A 24,993-nucleotide genomic window follows, 5' to 3' on the forward strand; every position below is an offset into this window, starting at 1 on the left:
GAAACACGGGCATCCACGACCAACGAAAGATGAAATACCTGCATCGGATACTTCTTGGTTGGACATAGCTCATTGTTCACTTTCAGTATCTTCCTCTCCCCTGACTATTTTCAGTGCTGTAATCCACTTCAAAACCTCGTTCTCGAGTACTATTAGTTTGGCCATAGCGGCTATCAGGCTAGGATCTTGACTCTCAACCCTGATTTTCTCTTTCACCTTAACCTCCTCACCTTTCCAATTGAACACCTGACCGGCTTCATCGTGCGGTGGATGTCTTGGACCGAAAATCCTTTCGCGCAGGTTGAATCCTGTCAGAGATATATCTGTAGCAAACGCCGTGGGTGCGTGTGCAGTGGAATTCGGTTCCAGTGTCCTCAGGTGCAAGACGAGAGCCGCATCAGCAACTGAAAGGTGAAACGAAACATATGGCGGCAATGGAGGACCAAACATCTTCATGTCCCGTCAGCAAATGACTAGACTCATATCGAGTCCATGAGAAACTTACATTCTCGTCTGCACTAGTCTCCCACCACTTGCCTGTTATTTCTTCGCTTTCGCCTTTTAGCATATTTCGTGCCTTTGCAAGGTTCTCGTGCAGAAGGTGCAATTGTCCAGATATGAAACTGGCATCAAGTGGGTCACCTGTCCAGGTGCTAACATCGATAATATCGAGACTCTCGTTTATCAAATTGCGCAAAGAGGCCAATTGACCCAATACCAGCTCCGGGGCGCTGGGAGAGTTGGAAAGAGACAATCGTGTACTTGCCGCGCCGCGAGGAGGAGGCAGAGTACTCAGTCGAAGATTAATGTCCTTTGTACACGAAACAACTCAGTAAATGATCCAGCTCCATAAACAGCCTTATGGCTGGACAGCCGGTACAGGGAAAAAGCGACAAGAAAAAAAAGCAGCAGTCGACATTTTGTTCAAAGCTGAAAATGAAGGAGACCTACTCCCTTGATAATTTTCGCGCCTACTCTCGTGACGAAGCCCTTGACATGCTCAGACCGTAGCGACGAGAGAACCAGAGTCGAGCCCGGTTCCTTGTGAGCGAGCAGCTCTGCGCATTCCTGAAGACCCTCCTTTAAAGAGGCCAAAGACTCTTGGAGAGAGTTCAGCAGCCATTCTAGCTCTTTCGTCTATAAAATAGCCAGCAGTTAGCCACTGATTGTCTTTCTAAATGGATAGAGGGCCGTCTCTGTTGAACAATTGCGGAATAGGGATAGCCTACCAGTGCGTTCTCTTCTTCCTGCTTTAACCTCTCTGGAGGGAGCGGCGGATATGCCCAAGTTGCCATGAGGATCTATCAGCGGCCCACGCAGAAGTCGATACCCTTTCACTCTGGGAGAGACCTCGGTCTAGATGTTATTGGACCGCGTCGTCCGATGATGAAGACGATCTCGAGGAACCGAAACGAGAAGCAGGGAACCACGGTCAACCGACCGGATCCGCAAGCAGCAGCAAGTGGTCCCGACCGATGGAACTAAACGAGAGAGGGACTGAAGCAGCCGCTCAGCCACAGCATTTACCCAGCAGCACCAGCGGTGTCTTGACGCGACCTTTGGAAAACGTCATGACAAGCCTCGACGGTGCCAAGAAACGCCAAGTCTCGGCCAATCGACGCGCTGCACAGAGCCACGCTAGAGCGAAAGAGGCTTAGCGCACCAGACCTAACTTTAAAATCACACGCTAACCAGGAGCGGCTAGCGCAGTGTGCAACGATGACGTCGATCGCCGGGGAGCAACAAGCGCGGATCGAGAGATGGTGGAGAAGCCGTTCTGCAGTATGGTCCAGGATGAGCGCTCACTCTTATATCACCACCGCCAATCCTCCCAGCAGGACCGGAATTGCCGGGTACTGCCTTTAATACGGGTTATCGGATCGCTACGCTGGTCTTCCCGCTCTTTCCTGGGATAACTTGCTCTGCCATTGCCATCTGTCTGCGTTGTTTGAAGCTCTCAGTCTCTTCTATTCGTTCGCACCAGTTGATCCCTCTTTAGCAAGTCTACAATGGCGGCAGGCAGTAAGTTTCATCTTTCCTACCACATATCCAATGGTTCTCGTTGCTGACTGTATCTTACACAGGGCCAATCTTTGGCTTATTAGCCATGTTCTTCATGTCAGGTGCTATCCTGCTGATCTTTCTCACACTGCTCGGTGGTGCGAACAACGCAACTCCTCTGAACAATATCTGGTTCCTCCAGGTGCACACGGGGAATATTCCTGGGGCGCCAGCTGTCTCAAGATGGACATTTTGGAACATCTGCCGTGTGGACAACCACGGCAAAAGTAGATGCGGATCTTCTCACCCCGCGTACCCTCTTGATCCCCCTAGCCATCGCAATTTCAAAACGAAGACAAACATCCCTCACGAGTTTATCGGGTAAGTGCATTTATTCATCTTGTACAGAAAAGGAAGCTGCTAACCCTGGAGAAGAACCAATCACTACTTCCTGATGACCCGATTCATGTTCGCCTTCATCATCATTGATCTGTTCTTTGCGGTTTTGGCCCTCTTCACTGGTCTCCTGGCCTTGTGCACGCGTATAGGAGCCTTCATCTCTTGCTTGCTGGGCTGGATTGCTTGGGTTTTCCAGGCTATCACAACTTCCCTGATGACGTAAGTACTCATGAGCTTTTAGAGCTGTTCTTCCAGCCTTGTCCCCCTGAAGATAGTGTACGTTGCGGATGCTAATCCTGTTCAAATAGTGCTGCCTACGTGAAAGCTCGTAACCACTTCAATAATAACCACCAGAGAGCCAGAGTCGGCGCTAAAGCGTTTGGCTTCATGTGGGCTGCTCTGACCTGTATGATCCTCGCAAACATCTTCTACTGCATTGGTGGAATCACCGGCAGAAGAGAGGGTTATACCGGCCGAGAGACCAGACGGCGCGGATTCTTCGGGCCCAGGAGAAATGCAAGCACGAGGTCTCGAGGAAGTTTTGCGAACGATATGGCTGCTTCGCGCAAGGAATCGTACGCCTGAGCCTGATCAGCACGTCATTTGTTTACTCGGAACAAAATCACCGTCAGTGAAGCGAGCCGCGCAGGCGGAGATCTCTCTGCGAGATTTATACTCCTTTGACTCATATACTATTTATGAAACCTGTCAACTTAACTCAATTCCCTGCAAAATCACCACTACCTGCCTACAGTCCTAATTGAATTTGCATCCATTGACTGTCTCACACACCATACACAGCAAAAACATACACACCCAGTCATTCCCGTCGCTCGTTTTTAAGAGGGTCAGGGGTCAGGAGTATGAGTCCAGAAAAACGATCAAACCGAGACACGAACGGACCGAACCACATTACAATCCCCTTCTCAATGTCTTCATCACGGCATATTATGGCCTTTTTCATTTTCCTCTTTTACTCATGCCTATACATGAAAACCACTCCTTTATGAACCATGACTAAATGCTGATGATCTGGAAACTGGCCCCTACAACTACATCGACAACGACAACTACTACCGGGCTGTGACGTTGCACGTTTTACTACCTTCTTACTTACACACACTACACACGCACACATATTTCTACGCAACTTTTCCTTGTTTTTGTGATTTGATTTGACGTGGTTTACGATACCTTTCTTACTACCTAACTTATACTACCCAACTTTTTAATATAATGTAATGAGAAAAGATACCTTCATCTATCTACTCTAAATTGGTTGACTCTTTACAGTCCCTGCAATAAGTAATAATAATAATAATTAAATTAAGACATGATGGTTCCGCTCGTACATATGTACATACATCATGTGTGTGTGGGCATCACGAATACATTCCGCATGCGTGTCGCTGCGGGATATCTATCCGTCTTCGTCGCCATCTCTGGCTTCGGGCCGTCGAGTGCTCGAGTCGGACCGTTCCTAGATATATCCTAGAGACCTCCTGAAGTTAAGAAAAGAGGCGTGCGAATAGATGGATCTCTGGCTTTCCGATCGATCGATGGTAATTTCTTTGGAGGGATTGGATTGTTGAACCCTCCCTCCCCAATTCGGATCCATTTGCTATCTGTAGATAGATTGGTTTGCTGTCTCTTCTTTTTCTCTTGGTGTCCAGAACAGAAGAGTCATCTCCTCTCTGCACTCTAGTTCAACTTCAAAGAAGGGATCTTTTGAAATATTTGACAGGATAGGCAGTCTACTTGTATGTTACTGCGGTACTTTCAGGTCCGGGAAAATCCGATCAGATTCTATGTATACAGTATGATCCACATCCCAAGCGGTTGAGGAAATAATACATGGCTCATTTTGCACCGAGGCAGGCACACAGAACCTCAGGGCTCAGAGGGTGAGGCTTTAGTTTCACATAGATGGCATTTTTGAGATTCCCTCCCGAACTTTTCGTCAACTCATTTATCTTCTATATACTTTTTCTTTTTCTAGACTGCTGTCTTTCTTTTTTTCCGGCCGACATTACTGGAGTTAGAAAGCTTCGTCGTCAGATATGGAAAACCATACATGCGTTAGGATTTGAAGAAGAGAACAGGGGAATATACTCCCGATCGCTTCAATGATCAAAGATGCAATCGGTGGAGAGAGACAGGATGAGAAGAATAAAAAAAGGAAAGAGACAAATGCAGATTTCGTTCGTTTGAGGAAAAATTCTATCGTAGATCCTAAGACGGCATCAAAAATAGAGACAAAAGAAAAGAGAAAATTTCGGCCAAAAAAGAAAAAGGGAAAAGGGTGCGAAGGCGTCTATACAGATCCGTTCTCAGCCGCCTTGGGGGCCTCCACGGCACCACGGACACCGCCCTTGCCGCCAACTTCCCTTGCGGTGAGCTGCACACCCAGGTCGGCGTTGACGTTGATCATGACCTCGACCTTGTTGCCGGCCTTGACGTCCTTGATGGCAAACTCGGCAATGGGCTTCGAAACCTTCCAGATGACTTCGCGGATCTCCTCTTCCTCCTCTTCCTCGTCGGAGTCGAAGTCGTTGTCATCCTCGTCCTCCTCATCTTCCTTCTTCTCAGGCTTCTCCTCCTTGGGTTTGGGCTCCGGCTTGGTAACCTTGACCTCGCGGATACCTTCGCACACGCGGATGAGGACGTCTCCGCCCTCCTTGGGGACCTCGTACTGGGCAGTGCGGCGGGCGGGCAGAGCGGTCTCGGTGTTCAGGAGAGGCTTGAAGACAGCACCGGAGTCCTCCGCGTCACTGGTCGACACGAGCTGGACACCGATAGCGTTGCGGAGGTGTGGAGTGGAGGTAACCATGGGGTGGATGGACTGCTCGATGTCCTCCTTGTCGAATTCCTGGATCAAGGACGCCTGGATCGCGGCACCCCTGGCGGCAAGATCCGAGGGATTAATGGCAGTAGACGACGTGGCAGGAGCAAGGATCTTGGTGGTTTCCGGGAAGATGTTCTGAAGCATCTGGGCAATCTTGGGAGTGTGAGAAGTACCACCAGAGAGGATGACCTAAAATTGGCCTTGTGTGAGCAATCCCCTCGTAGAAACCGTTGCGATAGATAATATTGGTACATACCTCGTCAATGTCCAGGACATCCAGCTCTGCCTTCTTCACGACCTGCTCGATAAGGCCGGTAAACTGGGCGAACACCTTGTTTGCCAGCAACTCATATCTGGTCCTGTTGATGGTGGAACCGAAGTCAATGCCATCCGCAAGACTTTCGATGCTGATGCTAGCGTTGGTGCTGAGGCTCAGAGCCTTCTTCGTAGCCTCACCCTCCAGCTTCAGCTTGGCCAGTCCGCGAGGGTTCTCCCGCGGGTCAGTCTTGTGCTTCTTGATAAACTCCTTGGCGAAGTGGTCGATGACAATCTGGTCCAGGTTTGCACCACCCAGCTCGTAGTCGTGAGCAGTAGCCAAGATCGTGTACATGCCTCCGCGAGAGGCGATGACAGCGACATCAGATCTGGTACCACCCAGGTCCGCCACAACAACGAGCTTATCCGTGATCACAACCTCTGGCCTTGCATCGTATGCGAGCACAGCCGCAACGGGCTCGTGAATGAGCTGGAGAACCTCGATGCCGGCCTCCTTCGCGGAAGCGATCAGAGCTTCGCGCTGCGCATCTGTGAAGCTGGTTGGGACGGTGATGACTGCGGCATTGACGGGCTTTCCGAGGAAATCAGAAGCAGACTGCTTCAAGCGACGCAGGTGACGGGTTGTGATCTCAGAGACGGTGACAGTGTTGGGCTCCTCGCTGGTCGTGTCACAGATCGAGAAAGCGACAGTGGAACCGCTCTCCTGGGGGTGTGCGGACTGGTGGCATGCGGTCGGATCTATCGACTTGAAGCTGCATGCTTGGTCAGCATCATTTTTTGACCTGCGGGGATCTCCACGGAGATCGGGTATCTTACTCCTTGCCAAGGAAGTCTCTGAAGTATGCGACGGTGTTCTTGGAGTTGCGGACGAGCTGTGCCTTCGCTTGGGTACCATGGTATTCCTCGCCCTCAATGTACGAAAGCACCGAGGGGATCTGGCGATCTAAAGTGGTCTGTGAGTTGTGATCGAGGGGCTGGCGGGGTCAAAGAGCAGATACGGACCTCCCTCTTCGTTGGCAATAACTTCAGCTTTTCCCTCCTGGAATCAGGCACCGTCAGTACCACAACGAAAATTTTTCCTAATCTGACGGGGTTTTCTGGAGGAGCACTCACGGGTGAAATACGGGCGATCGAGCTGTTGGAGTTGCCAAAAGAGATGCCGATCGCGAATCTCTCCGCAGCATCTGCGGTGACACCGTTCGTCTCGTCACTCATGTCGACTGGGTGGATTTGAGGATCGACAGGGAAGCCCCGGGAAGTCTAACGATATAACAGCGAAAGTTGCGGAGCGTGTGAAAGGACAGGAGCCAGGAACCACTTGGATTGAGCTGGTTCAGCAAAGCTTAAACCTCACAGGGGAAAAAATCTTTTGAGGTTTTTGGTGAGGCCGAGCGGAACGCCCGGTGGCTGGTGCCCTTATCGATAAGCTGTGGCGGTGCTCTCGACCGTACATCCTGAACTCCGAGATTTGCAGTCCATGTTATTTATCTATCATGATACGAGGAAATACCTTGGATCCTAAGTAAGTCTGCTGTAAAAAGGCCGCCACATGGGCACTGTATACTGCACATACTTTGACCTCACGGCTTACAGGCTTCCGCGATGACTCAGTGCCATAGCTACAAGTCCAAAATTGCCAAAGAGATATCTCATAAAGGTACAACTCCACTTTCAGGGAGTCATAATGGTCTATTGCTATGTCCAGATTACAGTTCGGGTTCGACGAGTTGCCTTCAATGGCACCTTTAACCAAAAGGACCCATTCTGGAAATGCTCGAGAGGAGAAAGCAGGTTGTCTGGATAGAAGATGAAAGACTTCAACTGCTTCTATGATCGTGTCTCACAGCGAGTCTGCTAACTGGTTGAGAACTGATCCGCAGCCACTTTGCTTCGGCATTATTTTGCAGATAGTCAGTCTACAGATTGAGGACATACATAAACCAGGACATAGTCTTAGGGATTGTCTTAAAACTAAAAACCTTAGGTAAAACTTTAACCCTTCTTGACTAGATCTTAACAAACTGCTACAGTCCTGCGTACACTGGCAATCACATGATTGATACACAAGATGTTTGATTTCTGGCGTCAATGGGATAGCACAGGTGAGGCTGGGCCAATGTCTCTCCAACCATGGATATTCTCACGAATTATAATGCGTAATATGATACAGAGAATACGGCCAGTCAAACTAAGATAACTTTGAATATATGGTAGGGTTGATGGATGACAGAGAGTAGGGCCTGGAACGATCACGTGGTTCTTATCGATAAGGGCGGAGCAAGCGACGGTCGAGTTTAATTCTTTCGATGCTTCGCGCTTTCGCCAGGACCGGGCTGTCTCTCGCTATCGCAACGCTCAGCTCGGATCGAGGCGCGCGAATCCATCGTTTCCTGGCAATGATTTTATCAGCCTCTTGAAACCTCAAGTGTGCCGTCCCCTTGAAAAGGCTGGATCACGATGACAGCGCCCACCATCTTGCTGCCAGGCGACGATGTGCCGTCCGACGCTCTGCCCTCGACCACATCTGCTCCCCTGAGACTCGGTGCAGGACTCCGTCTGCTCTCTCAAGCTCCGTCTGCAGTTTCGAAAAAGTCTCCTGGCTACACCATAACAGCATCACATGCTGGCCTGCTGTCTACGGATCCCAAACGAAACGCCGTCTCCGTCCTCTCATTCCCAAACCACCGCTACATCCCGACACCTCATGACCTCGTGATTGCGCAGATCCACCACTCCAGCCAGGACTACTTTCACTGCGTCATCACTCCTCATACCCCCCATGCCTTGCTAGGCCAGCTCGCCTTCGAAGGCGCGACAAAGAAGACCAGACCGATGCTCAAGACCGGTGACTTGGTCTATGCGCGCGTGCTCTCCGTGGGCGTCGGCGCGGGCAGTGAAGTCGAGCTGACATGCGTGAATCCTGCGACAGGCAAGGCAGAACCGGGCGGTCTGGGTCCATTGACAGGTGGAATGGTGTTTGATGTCTCGACAGGGCTTGCGGCGAGGCTGCTGAGGGGAGGTTCATCCTCTGATGTGGTAGTTTTGGATGAGCTTGGGAAGAAATTGGAGAGCCAAGGAGGCTTCGAAATTGCCGTGGGGAGGAATGGCAAGGTCTGGGTTGACTGCTCTGGCAGCGGCGAAGTCGCTGTCAAGGCGACGGTGGCTATCGGTCGGTGTCTGAGCGAAACAGACGAACGCAATCTGAACCCAACAGAGCAAAGGAAGCTGGTGTCAAAAATACTACGAGAAATGAAAATAGAGACCTAATGTATGATATACAGGAGCATTCTTTGTTAAGATGGGTTCTTTTCAGCTTTAAGTAAAAATAATAGATCTCGAGCTAAGGGACAATTCCAAAGCCTTTATTACTTAGTAGTTTTAGATTATTATCCACCAATACTACGAAATACTGAAGACAAAAGCAATGTATGACCTCGGAAATGTTGGAAATATAGACGGTACTTCTGCATAACCCCCGCGTGGGCCAAAAATGCGGGGGAGCGGGCATGCGAGTTACACAGCACCTTATCTGGTATTCGGGAGACAAAAATCTGCCGCTAGTCTCTGGGCGACGCGCCTCGCGCTGCCTTTCTCCGCTTCAACACAACCACTTTCGCACCAAGATTCCTCCACAGCTCAATTTCACTCTCCCCATTGGGTATCAAGGAACTTTAACCGGCCTTATGATGGGTCAGACATCCTCCCAACAACTGGATGAGATCGATGAGCCTACGGAGAACCCCCGTACGTGAAAGCATCTACCCGAGTCAGTAGCTGCGAATGCGCCCGGCTGCTAACAGTTGGCCTCAAGCCCCAGCTCCGACCGAAGAGGAGGAAGAGAACTCCACGGATATGGCCATGAATGCTTCTCAAGATACAGTATCGCAGGATGTTGCAGCGTCCAAGCGCAAAAGAAAGTTCTCGTCCGAGGCTAAAGAACTTCCGCGTCGCACGCCGACTCCGGCTTCGCAGAGCTCTGGCGAAGAGCCGACTCCTCGTCCACCAAAGCGAAAGCGGACACAGAAACTAGAGCAGACGGAGAAGGAGAGGCGCAAATCGAAGGAGTCAGAAGCGGTGCAGGAAGCCGCGGTCGAGGTTCAAGTCGATGGTCGCCCTCAGATGGACTCCGAGTCCGTCGATACACCCCCACCCCAGCCGGCGTCCAAATCCAAGCAGCAGTCGAAGTTTGGAAAAGAGCCATCATCTTCTACCTCTCAGTCCTCCGCACGATCACCGGCAATAGCAGTGCAGGTCCCTAAAAAGGGAGCTCGGTCGAGATCGCGCTCAGAATCGGCAAAACCGGTCGGGGGTCATCGCAACCAGCAAAGTGAGAAGTTGACTGGATTCTTCAGCCCTGAGGAAGTACGCAAGCTGGAGGCGTACAAAGTCGACTTCTGCAACACGAACGGCCTCCCAGCCGATGTATTCGACAGGATGGTCCAGCACTCTGACCGCGACAAGAGCAGCGAGTTCCCTTGCGACTCTTCCATCATAACGAAGCCCGACTTCTGGAGGAATATTTATGAGATACTCCCCAACAGGGATAAGCGATCAGTGTACAGGTTTATGCGGCGGCATTTCCAAGCCTCGACGCAGAAGCCGCACCAATGGTCACCCGAGCAAGATGACGAGCTCGCCTCACTTGCTAAGCGTTACGGTCCTAAATGGGCCCAGATTGCCAGGATGCTGGGTCGGAGTCAGGACGACGTCGTACAACGATGGAAAAATCGAGTCGAACATCGGGACAAGATGCGAAGAGGGCCATGGTCAGCGGAGGAAGTCAACCAGCTTCTGGATGCCTTGACAGTCACGAGAAATGCTCTAGCCACTGCTGGGCATAACGTTGGCAAGGACATCTACGAGATGGACGAAACCCTTATCGGCTGGGGCGTCGTGAGTGACTACATCAAGAACTGTCGTTCGAGACAGCAGTGCGCGGATAAATGGCGCAAAATCAAAAAGAAAATTCTTGGCCGACGCAGCAGCGGTGACCCCTCCGCAGTTTACGATCCTACTAAGGAAGTGGAAGGCGAATCTCGTACCAGCAAATCTCCTAAGCCGAAGAAAAATACGGAAGGCCGGTTCAAGAGTGCAACATACGTGACTTCGGATGATGAAGATGGCAATGTCAATGCTGATACAACAAACAAGGTTGCCACGCCTCAGACGTCACGTAGAAAGAAACAAAATGGAAAGAAATCACAACCTGCAACCGAAGATCCTGACAATTCCGACGAGGGAGGTTCTGCTGATGGAGGAAGTGGAAACGATGCCGCTACAGACGATGAATCTGACTCTGCTGGAGCCCAGCGGAAATCGGCGCAGAAACGGAAGAGGTCACCCTCCGCATCAGAGGAGGAAGAAGATGACAACAGAGACAATTCTCCTGAAGCAGACACCGAGGACGAGGACACCACTCCCGCTGTATCAAGAAAGGCTGCAGCTGCCTCTGGCTCCGGGCGAAAACAGACCCTCAAGAAAATGAAGAAAGAGCCGTCTCCAAGTCAGTCAGAAGATGACGCCAGAGAAACCACTGCCGACCGTGAAACTGGGGATGAAGCTGCCACGAACGATGAGTCTGAGTCTGGGTCTGGAGAGGAGGAAGATGATGATGAACAATCTGGTAGCGATGAAGAGGAAGGCAGTGATGATGCCTCTGAAAGCGAAGAGGAGAATGCTCCTGTTCCGCCAAAGAGAGCGTTACTCAACGGCTCAAAGGACAAACCTCTATCATCATTATCTCCTAACAATAGACGCAGGAATTCAGCGCACGTAGATGACAAAGTCATCAAAACGGAGGAAAGAGAGAATTCGTCCGAAGAAGAGACAGCCTCATCCGATAGCGACGAAGGATCCGAAGAAGAAGCCAGCGATGATGAAAGGCCCAACGGCAACAACGTAGATCATAAAGTCATCAAGAAGGAGGAAACAGAAGAAGAATCCTCAGAAGACGAGACAGCCTCTTCTTCCGGTGGCGACGACAAATCAGAAGAAGCCAGCGAAGATGAAAAGACCGAAAAGAAACCCCTCCTCAACGGCTCAGCCTCCAAGAAGAAGATCAGACAGCCTTCGCCACCCATAAAGCCCGACCCAGACGCCGACGACGACGATGAAGAAGTTCCCGAGACAGAGGAAACAGAAGATGCCTCGACGGAACCATCAGAAGATGACGACGGTTCTGATGAATCTGGATCTGAATCCGAGAACGACTCCAATGCAACAGCAACCCCACCACCATCACAACGGAAGAGGAACATACCGAACGGCAAACGGCACACAAGCACCACCGATGAAACAACCGAATCCGAATCCCGCTCCTCGACTAACTCGAGACTGAGAGATTCCTTCTCACCCAAGGTCAAGACCGAGCACGAGTCGGACAGCGAAGGCATCAGCGAGGGGGTGGATTCCTATGAAGGGCAGAGTGGCAGCGATGATGAGTGGTGAGAAAGTGATAGATCGATGAATCAGTCGATTCTGATCACCTGATCATCTATCATTTAGGTTAGGTGTTTGTGGTTATTTTTTATTTATCTCAGGTGGACCGTGTACTATTTGCTGTACTTGCTATACTGTTGTTTCTTGTTTCTGTTCCCGTTTCCTGGTGGAGGTTTCGGAGGTATATCGTGGGAGAAGAGGCTGATCTGATCGCTTTAGTATCCCTGTGGTGCGATACTAAGTTGTTTACGGACTGTACCCGTATGAGAGAAGCCGATGTCTGGACTTCGGTAAGGATCTGAACCATGTTTTTCAGATAGATTACCTACCTATAGTATAAGAGACCAGATACCCTAACTAAAACTGAAATATCTGGATTAAACGCCTAGAAGTACTGTACATTTTATTTATAAAAGACGCGATCCAAAGAAAATGAACGTATCCTAATTCTAATCCTATCCTACGCGTGAAAAAGTCTTATCTATTCATCTATAGTTCGTCTTTCCTCAATTTCGTATCCTCCGCGTCTTCTTCTTCAGGTTTCTGGAAATTGCCCGCTTCTTCCTTCTTTTCCTCCTCAGCAACCCTCCTCGCCAACGCCGCGATCTCATCATCGTAGACCGTCCACTCGGGAACTTGTCTCCTGGCTCTCTCTAGCTTCGGCTCCTTGGTCATCGGGTTGTTGCACAGATCGATGGTCCTCGCCTCGGTGAGCGACTCGTCCGAGCACCATGTCTCGCACCACAGCCACTCCTGCGGCAGGCTCTTGATGGGGATGTTGTGCTGCATGTGGTTCGGCAGGTCCTGGTCCAGGTTGCTCAGGCTCTGCGGATCAGCGGACAGCGTGTGGTAGGTGCCGCGGAGCCGGTCGCCGGCCGCCAGGGCCCGGAAGCGGTTCAGGTCGACGACGTAGAGGGCGGAGATGTGGTATGGCTTGCCGCGGAGGAAGCTCTTCCAGTAGCCCTGCTTCCAGAAACGGAAGCCCTCCATCGACTCGCGGGAGTCACACATTGGGGTGAACCCGTACGGTGCGCCTTCAAGGTCCAGGGAGACGAGGTCGTACATGTCTGTGCGGACGATCTGGTCCGCGTCGACGAAGATCACCTTGTCAAGCGAGAGGGGAAAGAGCACATCCAGGAACAGGATCTTGTAGCCCCAGATCTCACGCTGTTTCTCGCGCTGGGCGCGCAACCAGTGCGGCCACTTGTAAGTCACCATTTCGTAGGAGAAGCCATACTCCTTTGCGAGGTGCGGGAGGAACGACTTGAATGATGGCGACAGGAACTGCTCAATAAACCAGAACTTCACAGAGTGCTTAGTGTGCCGCATAACGGAGACCATCATGATATTAAGCATTCGCTCGTAGAGGTGGCCGCTTGCAACGGAAAAGATGTTTATGTCGGCATGCTTTTCGGCCGCACCACCCTTGGGGAGCACGCTGGAGAGGATGCTGGAAGCAAAACCTAGTCCTTTAGAGACATAATCCATAGCAGACCCTGGTTCGGGGCCCACTTCCAGCACGTCGTCCTCCTCGTGGCCTGGCTTGCGGGACAGACGTGGGAAAAGAGTCTTCCCCTGGAAAGAAAGCAACGCAACGTCGTTTTTCTCATCGCCTGGCTGCGGAATATAGCCAGAAGCCCCAACGCTGTCAATGTTGAAGATGCGTTGGCTGCGTCCAGGCTTCAGTTCAATCTTCCAAATTCCAGGCTGGGCTTTAAACTGGAAGTAGCCCAGATTGGCCATGATGATCGTGTCCGCAAAATGAGGATCATTCTCTGTCCCGAGGAGCAGTTGGACTCCTCTCGGAGGAGAGTTGGTCGTGGTGTCTCGAGAATGGCCTTCTATCAATATGTGTTCAAGTGCATAGATGGCATCGACGTCCGAGCCCTCCTTCACTGAACTCAACTTGATGTTGTCCAAGTCGTAGATGGATTCCTTAGGGGCAACAAGCCACGAAGGAGGGACGTCCATGCCCAAGTTGAGCAGAGCTTCGACAGGAACACCAGAGAAGGACGCTCCGGGTCTATTAAGAGATCCATCGTTGCCAAAAGAAGGCTCTGCATCTAGAACATACCGGTAGAACCTCTTCACAGGGAGTTCTTGCAACCGATCTCGGGGACTCAGGAATATCTTCAGATCGACACCCGACAATTTCGAAAAAGTTTTAAGAATCGGAATCCACCTCTGGGAGACTTCTGACGTGGGATCGACAGCGGCAACGATATTGATCGTCGGGTCTTCTGCATTGGAGATAGTGATTGCGGAATAGGTACTGTTCCACTTCGTGAACATGTTGAGCCGCAATTTTGAGGTCGACTCGAAAAGGCCTTCTGGAACGTCTGGGACTATGGAGAGCGCAACAAGAGACGTGATCTTTGCAAAACTCAGGGGATCAGACAGCTTCGAGCCAATCCCGAGGGCCGTAAGTGCCTTGGAAACGGGATCCAAACGCTTCGAGCGTTCGTAAGCCAAGAGCTGCTCGAAATCCCGATCAGTTAATTGGGTGGCGGATGGCAGAGGACCTATCACTCTTCCATTGAAGACAAGGCCACTCGTTCCTGGAGCGAACCCTAGGTCCTTAACAAGCGGCTGTGCGGCAGCCCAAGATGTTGATATCTCCTGAGCATCTGCCTCTGATAATGTCCACTCGGAGTTTGAGGACTCGATCTCGGTTAATAATTGGGTCATATCCACTCCACTGTTCTTTTTAAGAACACGGTAGAGTCGAGTGGAGACATCAGGGGTAGGTGTATGTGCAACAGGATTGTGAAGGAAGATAATCTCCGCCTCAGGGGTCATGCTTCGGAACCTAAGGGCTGCAGTTAATAATTCGCGTCCGTTCTCTGTGTTGAAGTCTCCAACAAGGATGACATGGACACTGTTGAGAGCATTGCCTTTGTCTAAGGGAAGACGAGGCAGAGAATTCAAGATGTCTTCGTGCATCTTCGAGAGGTTGCCCAAATCTACTATTCGAATATCATTCGTATCCTCAGGGATGATGAGTGGATTACGTCTCTCTGCCGCTTGATCCAGGAAATAGCCTGGAACCCACGTATCTTCCTGGAAGACATCTTCAAAAACACCTTGTCTGATTATTTGCAGATCTCGGTTAATTCGCATAGTCAGTTCCTGGATCCAATCTTCGCCTCGCTCCAAGGCGATTCCATTGGCAAAAGAAGGTGGGCTTTCCCCTTCAGCACCTAGTCGCTTCAGATAATTGGTGGTACGCGAGACAATCTCGTCAAGCTCATTGGATTGCAGAACCTCCTCAAACGAGCGAGGCTTCGCATCAGCTCGAAGCTTTCGGTCATTTACTGCAGATTGATAAGAAGCCTTATCTGGGGATGGGAGTTTCTTTCTAGACAGGGACTACGTAAAGTCAGTGGGAGTAGAAAGTGCGGATGATTTCGAGAACTCACCTCCTCCAGGTAGTTCAGGAGCGCGGCCAGGCCGTATGTGTCATGGAGATGATGGGCGACCTTGAGTTGGGCAATAGCACCGGGAGAATTAACGGTTGGCACTAGGCCAAATCGCACTGGAATCTTCCGTTTGACAAAGGCTTGGACGTTTTCCACGATCATGCGTACAGCGGCAGCATCGGTAAGATCAACTGGAATGACAACATTGTGGATATCTCGACGGACAGAAGGAAGCTGACCAGGGAACGTGCGTTGAAGTAACTAGGGATGTTAGTATGAAATCGACGTGCACCATTTACTGTGGGAAGCCCTACCGCTGTCAGGGAACTCGGCCAACCTTCGTATCTCTTATCCTTTTCAAGATCATTCAGCCAGACAATAACATGTCCCCCTTCAATATTATCCCGATAATCATAACGTTGAGGCTCATTGCTAACCTGTGTCTCCGCCACGGCTTGGTGAGAAAGGAGACTAACGGCCTCCTGAGCGGATAGACCCAGATTTCTAAAACCGGTAATCAGCTTCCTCTCTCGGCGGAGGTGCTCCAAGAGCGAAAAGGCATCGACCTGCCGAGGATCAACCTGAATACCGTTAATCCACATGACATTGTGACCAGCAGGAAAACTCAGGGCGCGGTTTGAGCGGAGTTCCTTTAGGAAATTATCCGTTGCATTGTAAGCTGCAATCGCCGACGAATGTTTCGGGAAATCTTGCGATAGCTTCTGGAGAGTCTCCAAAGGATCGTCGCTATTCAGTACAAAACTAGCAGCATTCAGTCCCAAGCTCGACACCTCTGATGATGACAAGGGCTTCAGGTCTGCAGGAGAGTCTTCTTTCAGCTCCTCTGCGGAGGGTTTTCTACGCTTGGAATCTTTTCCATTCTTTGGTTCAGCTTCTCGGTCATCGATCACGATGTAGTCTGTACGCTTCAGAGCAAGCTCCACACCGTAGCCAGACATGAAAAGGGGCCGCAGTTCCCCATGCTGAGGAGGTCTATACCTGACACGGTATGAGACTTGGCCGTCTCTTGCAAGAGAACTCAACTTCTGGTGAAACTCATTGAACAACGGCGATCCAATATCAGCGTAAAGCACTGCAGGTTCTGCAGATATGTCTCCAGTAATCCTATCAAAGGGCAACTCACGAGGACTCCTGAAAGGTAAATCAGTAACAAGTCGTATGTCTCGACGACAACCTTGAGCACTCACAGTGCCTCATCGACATCCTGCTGGGCACGCTCCAGAGCCGAGGAACAATATTGCTTCCCCTCGAAGTGTACCCAAACTGGACACGCAGCATCTTGGGCTGCTACAAAAAACGGTTGGACAGATGTGTTATAGTACTGATAATGAGCCTGAATCCTAGGAGCGGCGGACCGAATTGAAAGCGCAAACTTAAAGGACGAAAGGCTCTCCGGATCCTTGAGGTGTCCATCATCCTGCAGGACTTTCAGGAAGCGGCCGTAGAGGTCCTTCTCAGTCACTGCATCCTCAAAGATACCTTCAGCGATCCGATCGAGGAGCGGGAAGTAGGACGTCGAGTTCTCTTCTGCGGCTGTTTCTCTAGGCCAGACAGTTAGCGATTGATTCCTGAATTAGACATCACCAATTAAGCACACCGAATTGTACTCACAGAAGCTCCAGGAGGTATGGCGCGGAGTCGAAAGGAGCCTGCAGCGCGACATTGACCGATGGGCTTGCATGCGTGATAAGAGGTAGCACGGCGGCAATGGCAAAGATGCCGTACCGCAAAGAAGCGGCAAAATCCCTGATGAGCACCATTCTCATGCAGGAATTATGGAATCTCCTTCAGTATCTAAAAGAAAGCGTGGTCGTCTGGAGCCAGCTGCTCCAACCCGAGGGGGAGGGGGCAGCCTTGTATGTTAGTTACCAAGCTCGCGGCCAAGCAAACAAAGGATATTATCGCATTGCGGGTAATTAATTAAAGGTTAATCAAGGGTGTATGGATACGAGTCCATCAAAAAGCAGATCCTAAATTGTGGAAAATAAACAAGACTTCCTAAGAGACAGCTTGGAGATCTACTGCGTAGGTTCTCCCATCCCACCACACATGTGAGCACGCACCTCATGTGGACACCTATCGATTACCGGAGCTGTAGCTGTAGCTAATCGCCGGGTGCCGAAACTACGGTAGGCGAAGCGGCCAGAGACGCAGCACCACCGCTGACCCGCATTGGCCAATAATAGAAAGGTAATGCTCTATCGAGGTAGTTCTATTTCTTTTTATTTTGTCTCCGGATCTAGTCTCCTAGGTGTACACTTCTTGTCTCATTATTGTTTAGTGGACTCCTTCTACTTTTCAGCAGCTAATGCAGTCAGAAAATTTCTACAGGGTCATGACTGTTGAGTGGCTCAACATGTTTGGTACAGTGAAGGAAAATGAGGTTGATGGATTTATGGTCATCCAACTGTGGTGGGGATGACCGGCAGGATAGGGAGAGGTTGTAAATCAATTATTCAAATTGCAACTTTTTGGCGGTTTTTCTTTGCCGCTGCTTTCCTCCCCTCTTTTTCCCGAATTTGAATGTTCTTGCCCTCTTATTCTCCACTCCCTGGATGCCTCATATGGACCCAGATGGACCCCGCTTGTCTACCTACAATTTATATGATCTATTTATAGTAGGAAAGATATGAAAAAGAAAAGTGATATGGTATTCACAAGTTTAGTGACAAAGGAGCTGTTCTGGATGCACAGAAGTAGGTAGTAGATCTCACACCAGGGCTATCCCCCGGCTGTTTTGTTGACAGTATATGCAAAGAAACATAAAAGGAATGGCATGATAGTGGGGTCATTTACAGGTCAGTAATTCATAAAAAAAAGGAAATCGTTAAAAGAGTGTCGTTCGTTAGGCTTTTTGCTCGTGAGAGACATCGTTCTTCCATACGCCAAGCCTCCCAAATCAGTGGTTAAACACCAAAAACAAACCAATTTCACCAGAACAAAACCAGAACAGCAAAACCTTGGTCCAAGGAAATACGTTTCGGGCTGCCTCCAAGCTTTTTAATGGTGAGGTCATCTCAAATAAGACCAAAACAAGCTTGAGGGTGTCAATCCCATCGTCGGTATGGCGGTGGGTGGGAAAAGGCCCACGGCCTATCGAGAGTGAAAACTCGGTTGCTTCGCATGCGCTTTCTTCCTGTTTGTAGCTTCCCAGATCATTCGCTTGCGCTTGAACTCATCCACGTCGAAGAAGGAAGTCTCGCTCATGCTGCTTAGATGTTCGCGTTGTTCACTGAGCGCACTTGTAGACCTCATTTTCTTGAGGGTCTTTGCCTTGCTTACATCGCCCATCTTGCGGATCTCTCTCGCAATTCTTTCCAGAGTAGAGCTTTTAGCAGCAGGTGATGGCGGGAGAGGTTTGTCCAAAGCTGGCCCGCTGCTACTGCCACTGCTGCTGGTCGCTGGCGGACGATCGGTCGAACCGAAACTAATGCCGGAGTCCACCTTCCTGCCCCTGTGGGGCCTGCTCTCAAAATCTTCAAAGGTGTCCGGACCATTGACCTCGAAACATTCGTCGATGATCGCATTAGCTTTGCGCAGATACTTGTCCAGGACATCCCGGACCAATGGCCACCCATTCTCGTCACCTTCGCGCGTCCCCTGCTTAATGAGCTTGTCCAGAATCTGCTTCCCGTTCGTCTCAATAGCAGAGATATAGCGCCAGAATCCGTCTCGATGAGATTGCAAGATCTTTGGAGTAAGCTGAGCAGTCGGCGGCTGCGTTGCCGAAGTCACAGGCGGGAAGAGCGTGTTGAGCATTGCTAGGCAGTTGGCCTTGTTGTAGGGCTCTAAGAGCATTTCATTGATCAGGGTCTATTCGAGGTTAGGTTCCGGTCATTTCACTGGTAGTCCTTGGGGCGTATCATTACTCACCCAACGCCTCAAGCCGATATAAACCTGAGTGTACAATGCCTCCACCTCTTTCTCGTCCCTTTCAATCGAGTTAATCCAACGTCGCACGCCTGGGTACTTCTTTCCTAGCTCTTCCCTCTCGCGAAGGTCGTCACGGTTCACCCCAAGTCGCTTTAGTGCTGCAACCACCTCTTTTCTGCGACGCATCTCCAAGTCTTTGAGATAGTCGAGGCCTGTTAAAGCCTGAGGGAAATCGACTTCCTCAAGTTGAGGAGCAAAGCACCGACGCAGAAAGGATGTCACAAAACTCGGAGGAAGAGAGCATGGTTGTGATGGTAGGCGCGCAATCTGGCTAACCAATTGCGCCTTGAACTGTGCTGCCGGATCTGAGATGTTGTTCATGTGTCGCTTATCATTGTGAGGAAATGTGGGCGAAGTGGGAGGCGACGTTCTCTGCCCCCCTTCGCGAGCAAACGCTGATTCTGGATAAGGAGTGGCGGGCGTGAGAGGTTGCGCTGTCGATGTGCAGTTCAAGGCATACATCGTGCGAAGTGGAATCTCGTAAGATCCAGGATAAGTCAGGTAATGATCGAGGATCCATGGCAGAGCAGAGCCCTCAGAGGCGCTCTCAGACTGCTCGAAGTTGGCCATGTTGAAAAGTAATTGCTGGTCGGAGAGTGATGTAGGGAAAACGAGCGTGGAGTATTTAGTTGACTGTGGCGAGGAAGCGGAAACGAGTGGTAGAGGATATCGCGTCACGTATTGTAGCGTGTTGGGTTGTTTCCTGCGGTTCACAATCGTTGCAGTTCTTAAAAGATGGTGAGTTTTGCCATAATATCAGTTAACGTTTTTGTGGAGGACCGTTCAATGTTGTTGCTCGTCCTCCGTGTCGCGGTGCAACTGCCAGGCGGCCTCCGCGACGTGAAAGCTGTGAATACACTGCCAAAGCCACCAGATTTTCTCTCCCACTAGACTTGACAACTTGCCAATTCTTTATATCAACAACACAACTTCCTGCCTCAATTGCCACACCCTCTGAAGATCCAAAGTATGAACAGCTGCGTGGACTGAAGATGAGGCTGCAGGCGATAAACCCGGAGAAGTACCGAAGGAATGGATTTCGGACCAGCCCCAATGCTAGCAAACGAACGTCGTGCAAGGGCCGCCAGGGGACCCAGGAGCAAGATCTGTTTCACGGTGATACAGGCAGATTGACTAAAGACTGGGAGAGGAGTGTCTCTCACGAGCACAACAAGAGAGAATGACAATGGATGGAGGATACCTCTGGCAGAGGATGCAGCAGACAAGACGCATGTGCAGTCATCCAAGGTTTATGACTCTGTTTTGCTTCCAGACAGCCGTCTGTCTGGACCGCGCACCCACCGGCCAGTCCACTTGCCGGCGGGGAACATGGGCTCCTCCAGTCCCAGTGCTCTGCCATCTTTTCAGACACCAGGGGTCCGCTGCTTCGTAAGTGCGCCTGGATCGATGTTTTGTGATGCCGCACGGGGTCTATCCGACTCGGTCGATTTTCAACGGCCATTGCTGACTATGAGTCTATCGCCCGTCGATCCCTGTCATGGTCTCAACCGCCGCCAAACAAGCACAGCCGACTGACCAGCCGGAGCGGACGGACTCAGCTACCAGCTTCGGGGATCAGTGGCGCCCGTGGTCTAAGAGCGAGGGGCAGCTGCTGGGCTTTCCGCACAACCGCGTATGTCCGATTCTCCTCAGGCAGCCAGAAAGAGTCATTGGGCCCATGAGGAACGCGAGCCCCAGTCTGCTGGGAGACTTATCCACTGACATGTCTGGGCCAAGGTGGCCTCGACCCGGCCCTTGCTTTTCCTCCCCCGCTCCCCTGGCAAAGAGGCTAGCAGACGCGCGCGAGGCTCCTGGTCTCGAGCTTCAGGCGTTTTGTCGATCGTCGGGAGAAACTGAGCGAACCTCGCGATCAGGGTCGATCCTTGATACTATCGAATTTATCCCGATAGACTCCATCCACCACCCGTCGGCCCTGCATGTGGCAAAAATGAACTCCCAGCAACAAAGATCGTCAAGGGAGAAAAATATGAAGTGTCAACTTTTTCTCCCTCCCTATTTCCCGTCCAGGAGTCTCTCGAGCGCATAGAGAGCTACCAACGCATGGTACAGGGACCCGAAGAACTCCGGAAACGATGAAGAGACGAACGTACTTGCAAAGAGGATATGGATGGGCATGAAAAATCGATCAATCCACACCCCCATGGCCTACGGTATATTCCCTCATCTTTTGCCGCAGTTCCCGCAAGCAGTTCTCTCACCGTTAGGCCAATCCGATATCAGAGTTATCATTGGCCGTGATTCATAGAGGTCTCGAGAGGTAGCCAGTCTATGTTAAACGTCCTAGAGGGTAGACATGTGGATTCTTCGCGTGTTTATCGGATCTATTTACAGTAAATGGCTACCTAGGTAACGTAGTCAAGTTCTATCAGTTTTGAAGCTGTGGGGGGTGATCGTGGCAGCGCACTTCTTGGCCAATACTTGACTGGCAGAGAAATGCCCAAGAATACCCACAAAACGTCCCACATATGTACGCAGTAGGGCTCGAAGAGCTCTGACTCTTGGGAGTTCAGGACAGTTCGACACTAGTATTATTTGCCCAAGGCAGCGAACGGAGTACTCCGTACATAGACGATTGCTTAAGTGCCGTGGCCACCACCGATGCATGGTGTAATAAATCCCTTTGTGGCAGTCAGCACGTCGTGGACTTCGCAAGGCAGCATCATTATTAATGCAAATGAGCGGGTGACAGCTACAGCGTGCAGTTGTCATGTATAAACCCCACTCGGGAAGGCGTGAAGTTCCCTCCAGCAGATCAGTGAAAACTATCAGCTCTCAAGTCTTTCCAATTCCCACGTTCATCTTCATCGCAGTGATCACGTTATTCTGCTTATCACATCGCGAAACTAGAGAATCAGACCTAGCCCCACCTTCTAGTCGGAATTATTGCAGTGACAGAAAACGGTATTATTAGATTTAGCACCGAAGGTTGTCTACTAGTTGCACCACTCTATCTTATCTAGTGAAATTGATTCCATTGGCCTCATGGCTGCCGGTCCATACACATTCGCTAGGTAGGCGGCAATCTGCATAGTACCCTTGAAGCTGTCCACGGTACCTGACGGGCTCCAGTGACTTGATATACCTAATTCAATTCTGAGAAGTACCTATCTCTTTGGTTCAGCAGCAGTTGACTGTGACCGGACTAACTTTGACAGATACCGGGGAAACCAACTGGCCATCGTATGCGCTCGAACCAACGCCTTATCGTAGGAAAGGAAGCAGCAAATCGCCAAAGAGTTCAGCTATTCCGAGAGCGCATTTCTGCACGACGCAGAACCAGGTTATTCGCGGGGAGACTGGATATCTTCACTCGGAATGAGGAGTTGAATTTTGGTGGTCTAGCCGCTATAGGAACGGCACATTGCATCTTCCAGATATTGGAAAAAGACGAACATCATGTCGTCACGCGGAAAGGCCCCTGGACTTCAACACTACTCACAAAGGCTGGTCGAATACCGATCTACTTTGACCTTCTCCGGTAGGTTGCCGCTGCTGAAGTGCCACACAATGTCCATCTACATAGCAAGGAGGTCCCTACAGACTACCTTTTGGCCGCTCAGCCAGTTCTTAGATTCCATCCTGAGGTCGATACAATGGAGGGTTCATTTCCTGTTCTTCTCTTCATGAAGGACCTCGCTTTCACTCTTGTCGATCTCACAGAGACTCCCTCGCTGCTAAAGAGTCTTAAGATCGGTGATGCCCCGGAGCCAGAGTTGGATCAGGGATGGAACCCATCATTTTGCGGTTGCATGTACTACGTGCAACTCGACCAAGACTCTGGAGAGTATCCTTACACCAATCACCTGCTGTTCGAATGATCACTAGCGGCATGGAAGACCCAGCTTCAGGATGCGGGTGATGCACCCTAGCATGTTATCCGGCCCTCAATAGCGGTGAAAGAGCGTAACGCATGTTTATGCCTTCGCAAGGCGTGGAAATGGGAAGACCAAGCCAGGCTACTCTGAGGCCCTCTTAAAGTGTCAAGATCTATCATATTGACCTGAAAAATGGAATTCGTAACATAGCCTTATGAGGCATCAATTGTTCATCCGGAGAAATTTTGGATCAAAGAAAGCAGTTACTCGCAGGGAAAACTTTACCCTGTTTTGAAGACTCTGTAGACAGGGGATACGGCAATCGTTTCCCTTGTCTTGCATACTCACATGGACCCCAGGCTAGCTTATCTTTAGTGACAACCCCACTATTAGATTTCTTACCAATGGCCCTAGGCAAAAGTGACCTATGTATGTGATCTGTGCTATATTTTGTTCATGAATGTCGCATGATCCAAGCTTTCGGCCACCTGCTTTCTTATTTCGTTTTTCACTGCTGTCATGAAGATCTAACTTTGGGGCGTAAAAATTGAGATCTAGATGATTGACAATAACTATAGGAAATGCACTCTTGCATCATAATTCAAAACGGTGCAATAAAATGCTGTCTTCTGTGACGGGAATAGGGATAACAACCCCCAGTTTCTGGTCGAGGAGCTCACGTCGTATAGTGGGAGGTCATCTGCTGCCTTGATCTCACCTTTTCAACACGACTCTATCCACTTTCCTGCATGAAAGCTGACTGATGCAGCTCGGCTAAACTTGGTCAAAAATGTTGGTCACTCCACAACGATCAGCCCCAATTGGTTCGTAACATGAGGCGGACGTTGGAAGTACCGGAGAAATAGATAAATAAAAGAGGGTCCCACTGCAACAAAGATTACCTACTTTGTCTAACAGGAGACTATTAATCGGGACCTGACCTAGTTTCCAACTGGAATATGCTTTGTTCAGCAGGACTGGCTGGGTCGTGGGGTTCCGGATCGAGTTCTGTTATGCGTCGAAAGGGATAGCCGCCTCCTCCTGAACATTAGACGTGCATTTCTAAGCGACATTCTCCAGAAGGCAGAAACAGTCGATACGCTGTCTGAGGATCTCAAACGTGACCAGTGTACAAAAATCTGACAAATAGACGGACAGGGATACGTGAATGGAGTACTGCAGTCCCTGAAGTCGCGCGCTTCCTGAAATCCCCAAATTGGCTGCGTCATACTTTTCCCTCTGACTTGGTGCAGGATTACTGGGCATAGTTATTGGGTTTCCTTTTTCGGGAACTATGATTAAGGGTTACACCGATGCCTACTTTTAGATCCGTGAGTTTGGAGCATGCTTCTTACGATCATTATCATGCTCTGGGTATCTCTATTGGTGCTATCCAAAACCTGAAATATATTAATTATAATATAACTTTCTAGGAAGAAATTTGGGACTGGAAGGTATAATACTCTATAGTAATAGGGAGATGTGCGCCTCCTGTAGCCGAAAGAGGATAAGATACCAAAGACGGGCAGCGGCCAAAATAATACATGTCGAGTTTGGAGTGAACCTCTCATTATCAGTCTCACAAACAGCAAGACGCTTCAGAAAATGATTAATAATTGACGGAAACGAGGTGCGGTCAACATTCTCCTGCGATGGTGCTGCGTAGCGAGCAAGTGAGTCGTTGATAGTGGGACAACACTATCGCAAACGACCACCATCCCCCACATCCCCATATCTCCTTCGCGATCTTCTCAACTCCTGCAACGCCTCGCGATGGATAGCGAGATTAAGGGCTTACTGCTACAAGCCTCCTCTCCCGTGGAAT

General features: G+C 50.3%; 9 protein-coding genes across 9 annotated transcripts; 5 read left to right on the forward strand and 4 right to left on the reverse strand.

The window, feature by feature from the left end:
* Positions 1 to 69: 69 nt before the first annotated feature.
* On the reverse strand, positions 70 to 1,295 carry VTN00DRAFT_1676 (uncharacterized protein; the record flags this gene model as incomplete). Its single annotated transcript, XM_069427809.1, has 4 exons — positions 70 to 450; positions 506 to 811; positions 952 to 1,137; positions 1,230 to 1,295. 4 exons carry the CDS (start codon positions 1,293 to 1,295, stop codon positions 70 to 72), a joined length of 939 nt encoding a protein of 312 aa, XP_069292378.1.
* Positions 1,296 to 2,009: 714 nt separating this feature from the next.
* Positions 2,010 to 2,985, forward strand: VTN00DRAFT_1677 (uncharacterized protein; the record flags this gene model as incomplete). The annotated part of the gene is made up of 4 exons (XM_069427810.1): positions 2,010 to 2,022; positions 2,085 to 2,382; positions 2,437 to 2,619; positions 2,709 to 2,985. The coding sequence occupies 4 exons, from the start codon at positions 2,010 to 2,012 to the stop codon at positions 2,983 to 2,985; spliced, it is 771 nt and encodes a 256-aa protein (XP_069292379.1).
* A 1,729-nt stretch (positions 2,986 to 4,714) lies between these two features.
* VTN00DRAFT_1678 (uncharacterized protein) lies at positions 4,715 to 6,736 on the reverse strand (the record flags this gene model as incomplete). The annotated part of the gene is made up of 5 exons (XM_069427811.1): positions 4,715 to 5,434; positions 5,502 to 6,273; positions 6,338 to 6,464; positions 6,524 to 6,560; positions 6,635 to 6,736. 5 exons carry the CDS (start codon positions 6,734 to 6,736, stop codon positions 4,715 to 4,717), a joined length of 1,758 nt encoding a protein of 585 aa, XP_069292380.1.
* Positions 6,737 to 7,978: 1,242 nt separating this feature from the next.
* On the forward strand, positions 7,979 to 8,788 carry VTN00DRAFT_1679 (uncharacterized protein; the record flags this gene model as incomplete). The annotated part of the gene is made up of 1 exon (XM_069427812.1): positions 7,979 to 8,788. One exon carries the CDS (start codon positions 7,979 to 7,981, stop codon positions 8,786 to 8,788), a length of 810 nt encoding a protein of 269 aa, XP_069292381.1.
* A 416-nt stretch (positions 8,789 to 9,204) lies between these two features.
* On the forward strand, positions 9,205 to 11,968 carry VTN00DRAFT_1680 (uncharacterized protein; the record flags this gene model as incomplete). Its single annotated transcript, XM_069427814.1, has 2 exons — positions 9,205 to 9,265; positions 9,333 to 11,968. The coding sequence occupies 2 exons, from the start codon at positions 9,205 to 9,207 to the stop codon at positions 11,966 to 11,968; spliced, it is 2,697 nt and encodes an 898-aa protein (XP_069292382.1).
* Positions 11,969 to 12,448: 480 nt separating this feature from the next.
* VTN00DRAFT_1681 (uncharacterized protein) lies at positions 12,449 to 17,159 on the reverse strand (the record flags this gene model as incomplete). The annotated part of the gene is made up of 5 exons (XM_069427815.1): positions 12,449 to 15,328; positions 15,379 to 15,639; positions 15,693 to 16,530; positions 16,587 to 16,940; positions 17,011 to 17,159. The coding sequence occupies 5 exons, from the start codon at positions 17,157 to 17,159 to the stop codon at positions 12,449 to 12,451; spliced, it is 4,482 nt and encodes a 1,493-aa protein (XP_069292383.1).
* Positions 17,160 to 18,046: 887 nt separating this feature from the next.
* Positions 18,047 to 18,403, forward strand: VTN00DRAFT_1682 (uncharacterized protein; the record flags this gene model as incomplete). The annotated part of the gene is made up of 3 exons (XM_069427816.1): positions 18,047 to 18,095; positions 18,147 to 18,197; positions 18,249 to 18,403. The coding sequence occupies 3 exons, from the start codon at positions 18,047 to 18,049 to the stop codon at positions 18,401 to 18,403; spliced, it is 255 nt and encodes an 84-aa protein (XP_069292384.1).
* Positions 18,404 to 18,492: 89 nt separating this feature from the next.
* Positions 18,493 to 19,902, reverse strand: VTN00DRAFT_1683 (uncharacterized protein; the record flags this gene model as incomplete). The annotated part of the gene is made up of 2 exons (XM_069427817.1): positions 18,493 to 19,212; positions 19,273 to 19,902. The coding sequence occupies 2 exons, from the start codon at positions 19,900 to 19,902 to the stop codon at positions 18,493 to 18,495; spliced, it is 1,350 nt and encodes a 449-aa protein (XP_069292385.1).
* Positions 19,903 to 22,749: 2,847 nt separating this feature from the next.
* On the forward strand, positions 22,750 to 23,171 carry VTN00DRAFT_1684 (uncharacterized protein; the record flags this gene model as incomplete). The annotated part of the gene is made up of 2 exons (XM_069427818.1): positions 22,750 to 22,831; positions 22,894 to 23,171. The coding sequence occupies 2 exons, from the start codon at positions 22,750 to 22,752 to the stop codon at positions 23,169 to 23,171; spliced, it is 360 nt and encodes a 119-aa protein (XP_069292386.1).
* Between the last annotated feature and the right edge of the window lie 1,822 nt (positions 23,172 to 24,993).

This window comes from Thermoascus crustaceus (genome assembly GCF_041956765.1).
Source record: "Thermoascus crustaceus strain CBS 181.67 unplaced genomic scaffold VTN00scaffold_1, whole genome shotgun sequence".
NCBI lineage: Eukaryota > Fungi > Ascomycota > Eurotiomycetes > Eurotiales > Thermoascaceae > Thermoascus > Thermoascus crustaceus.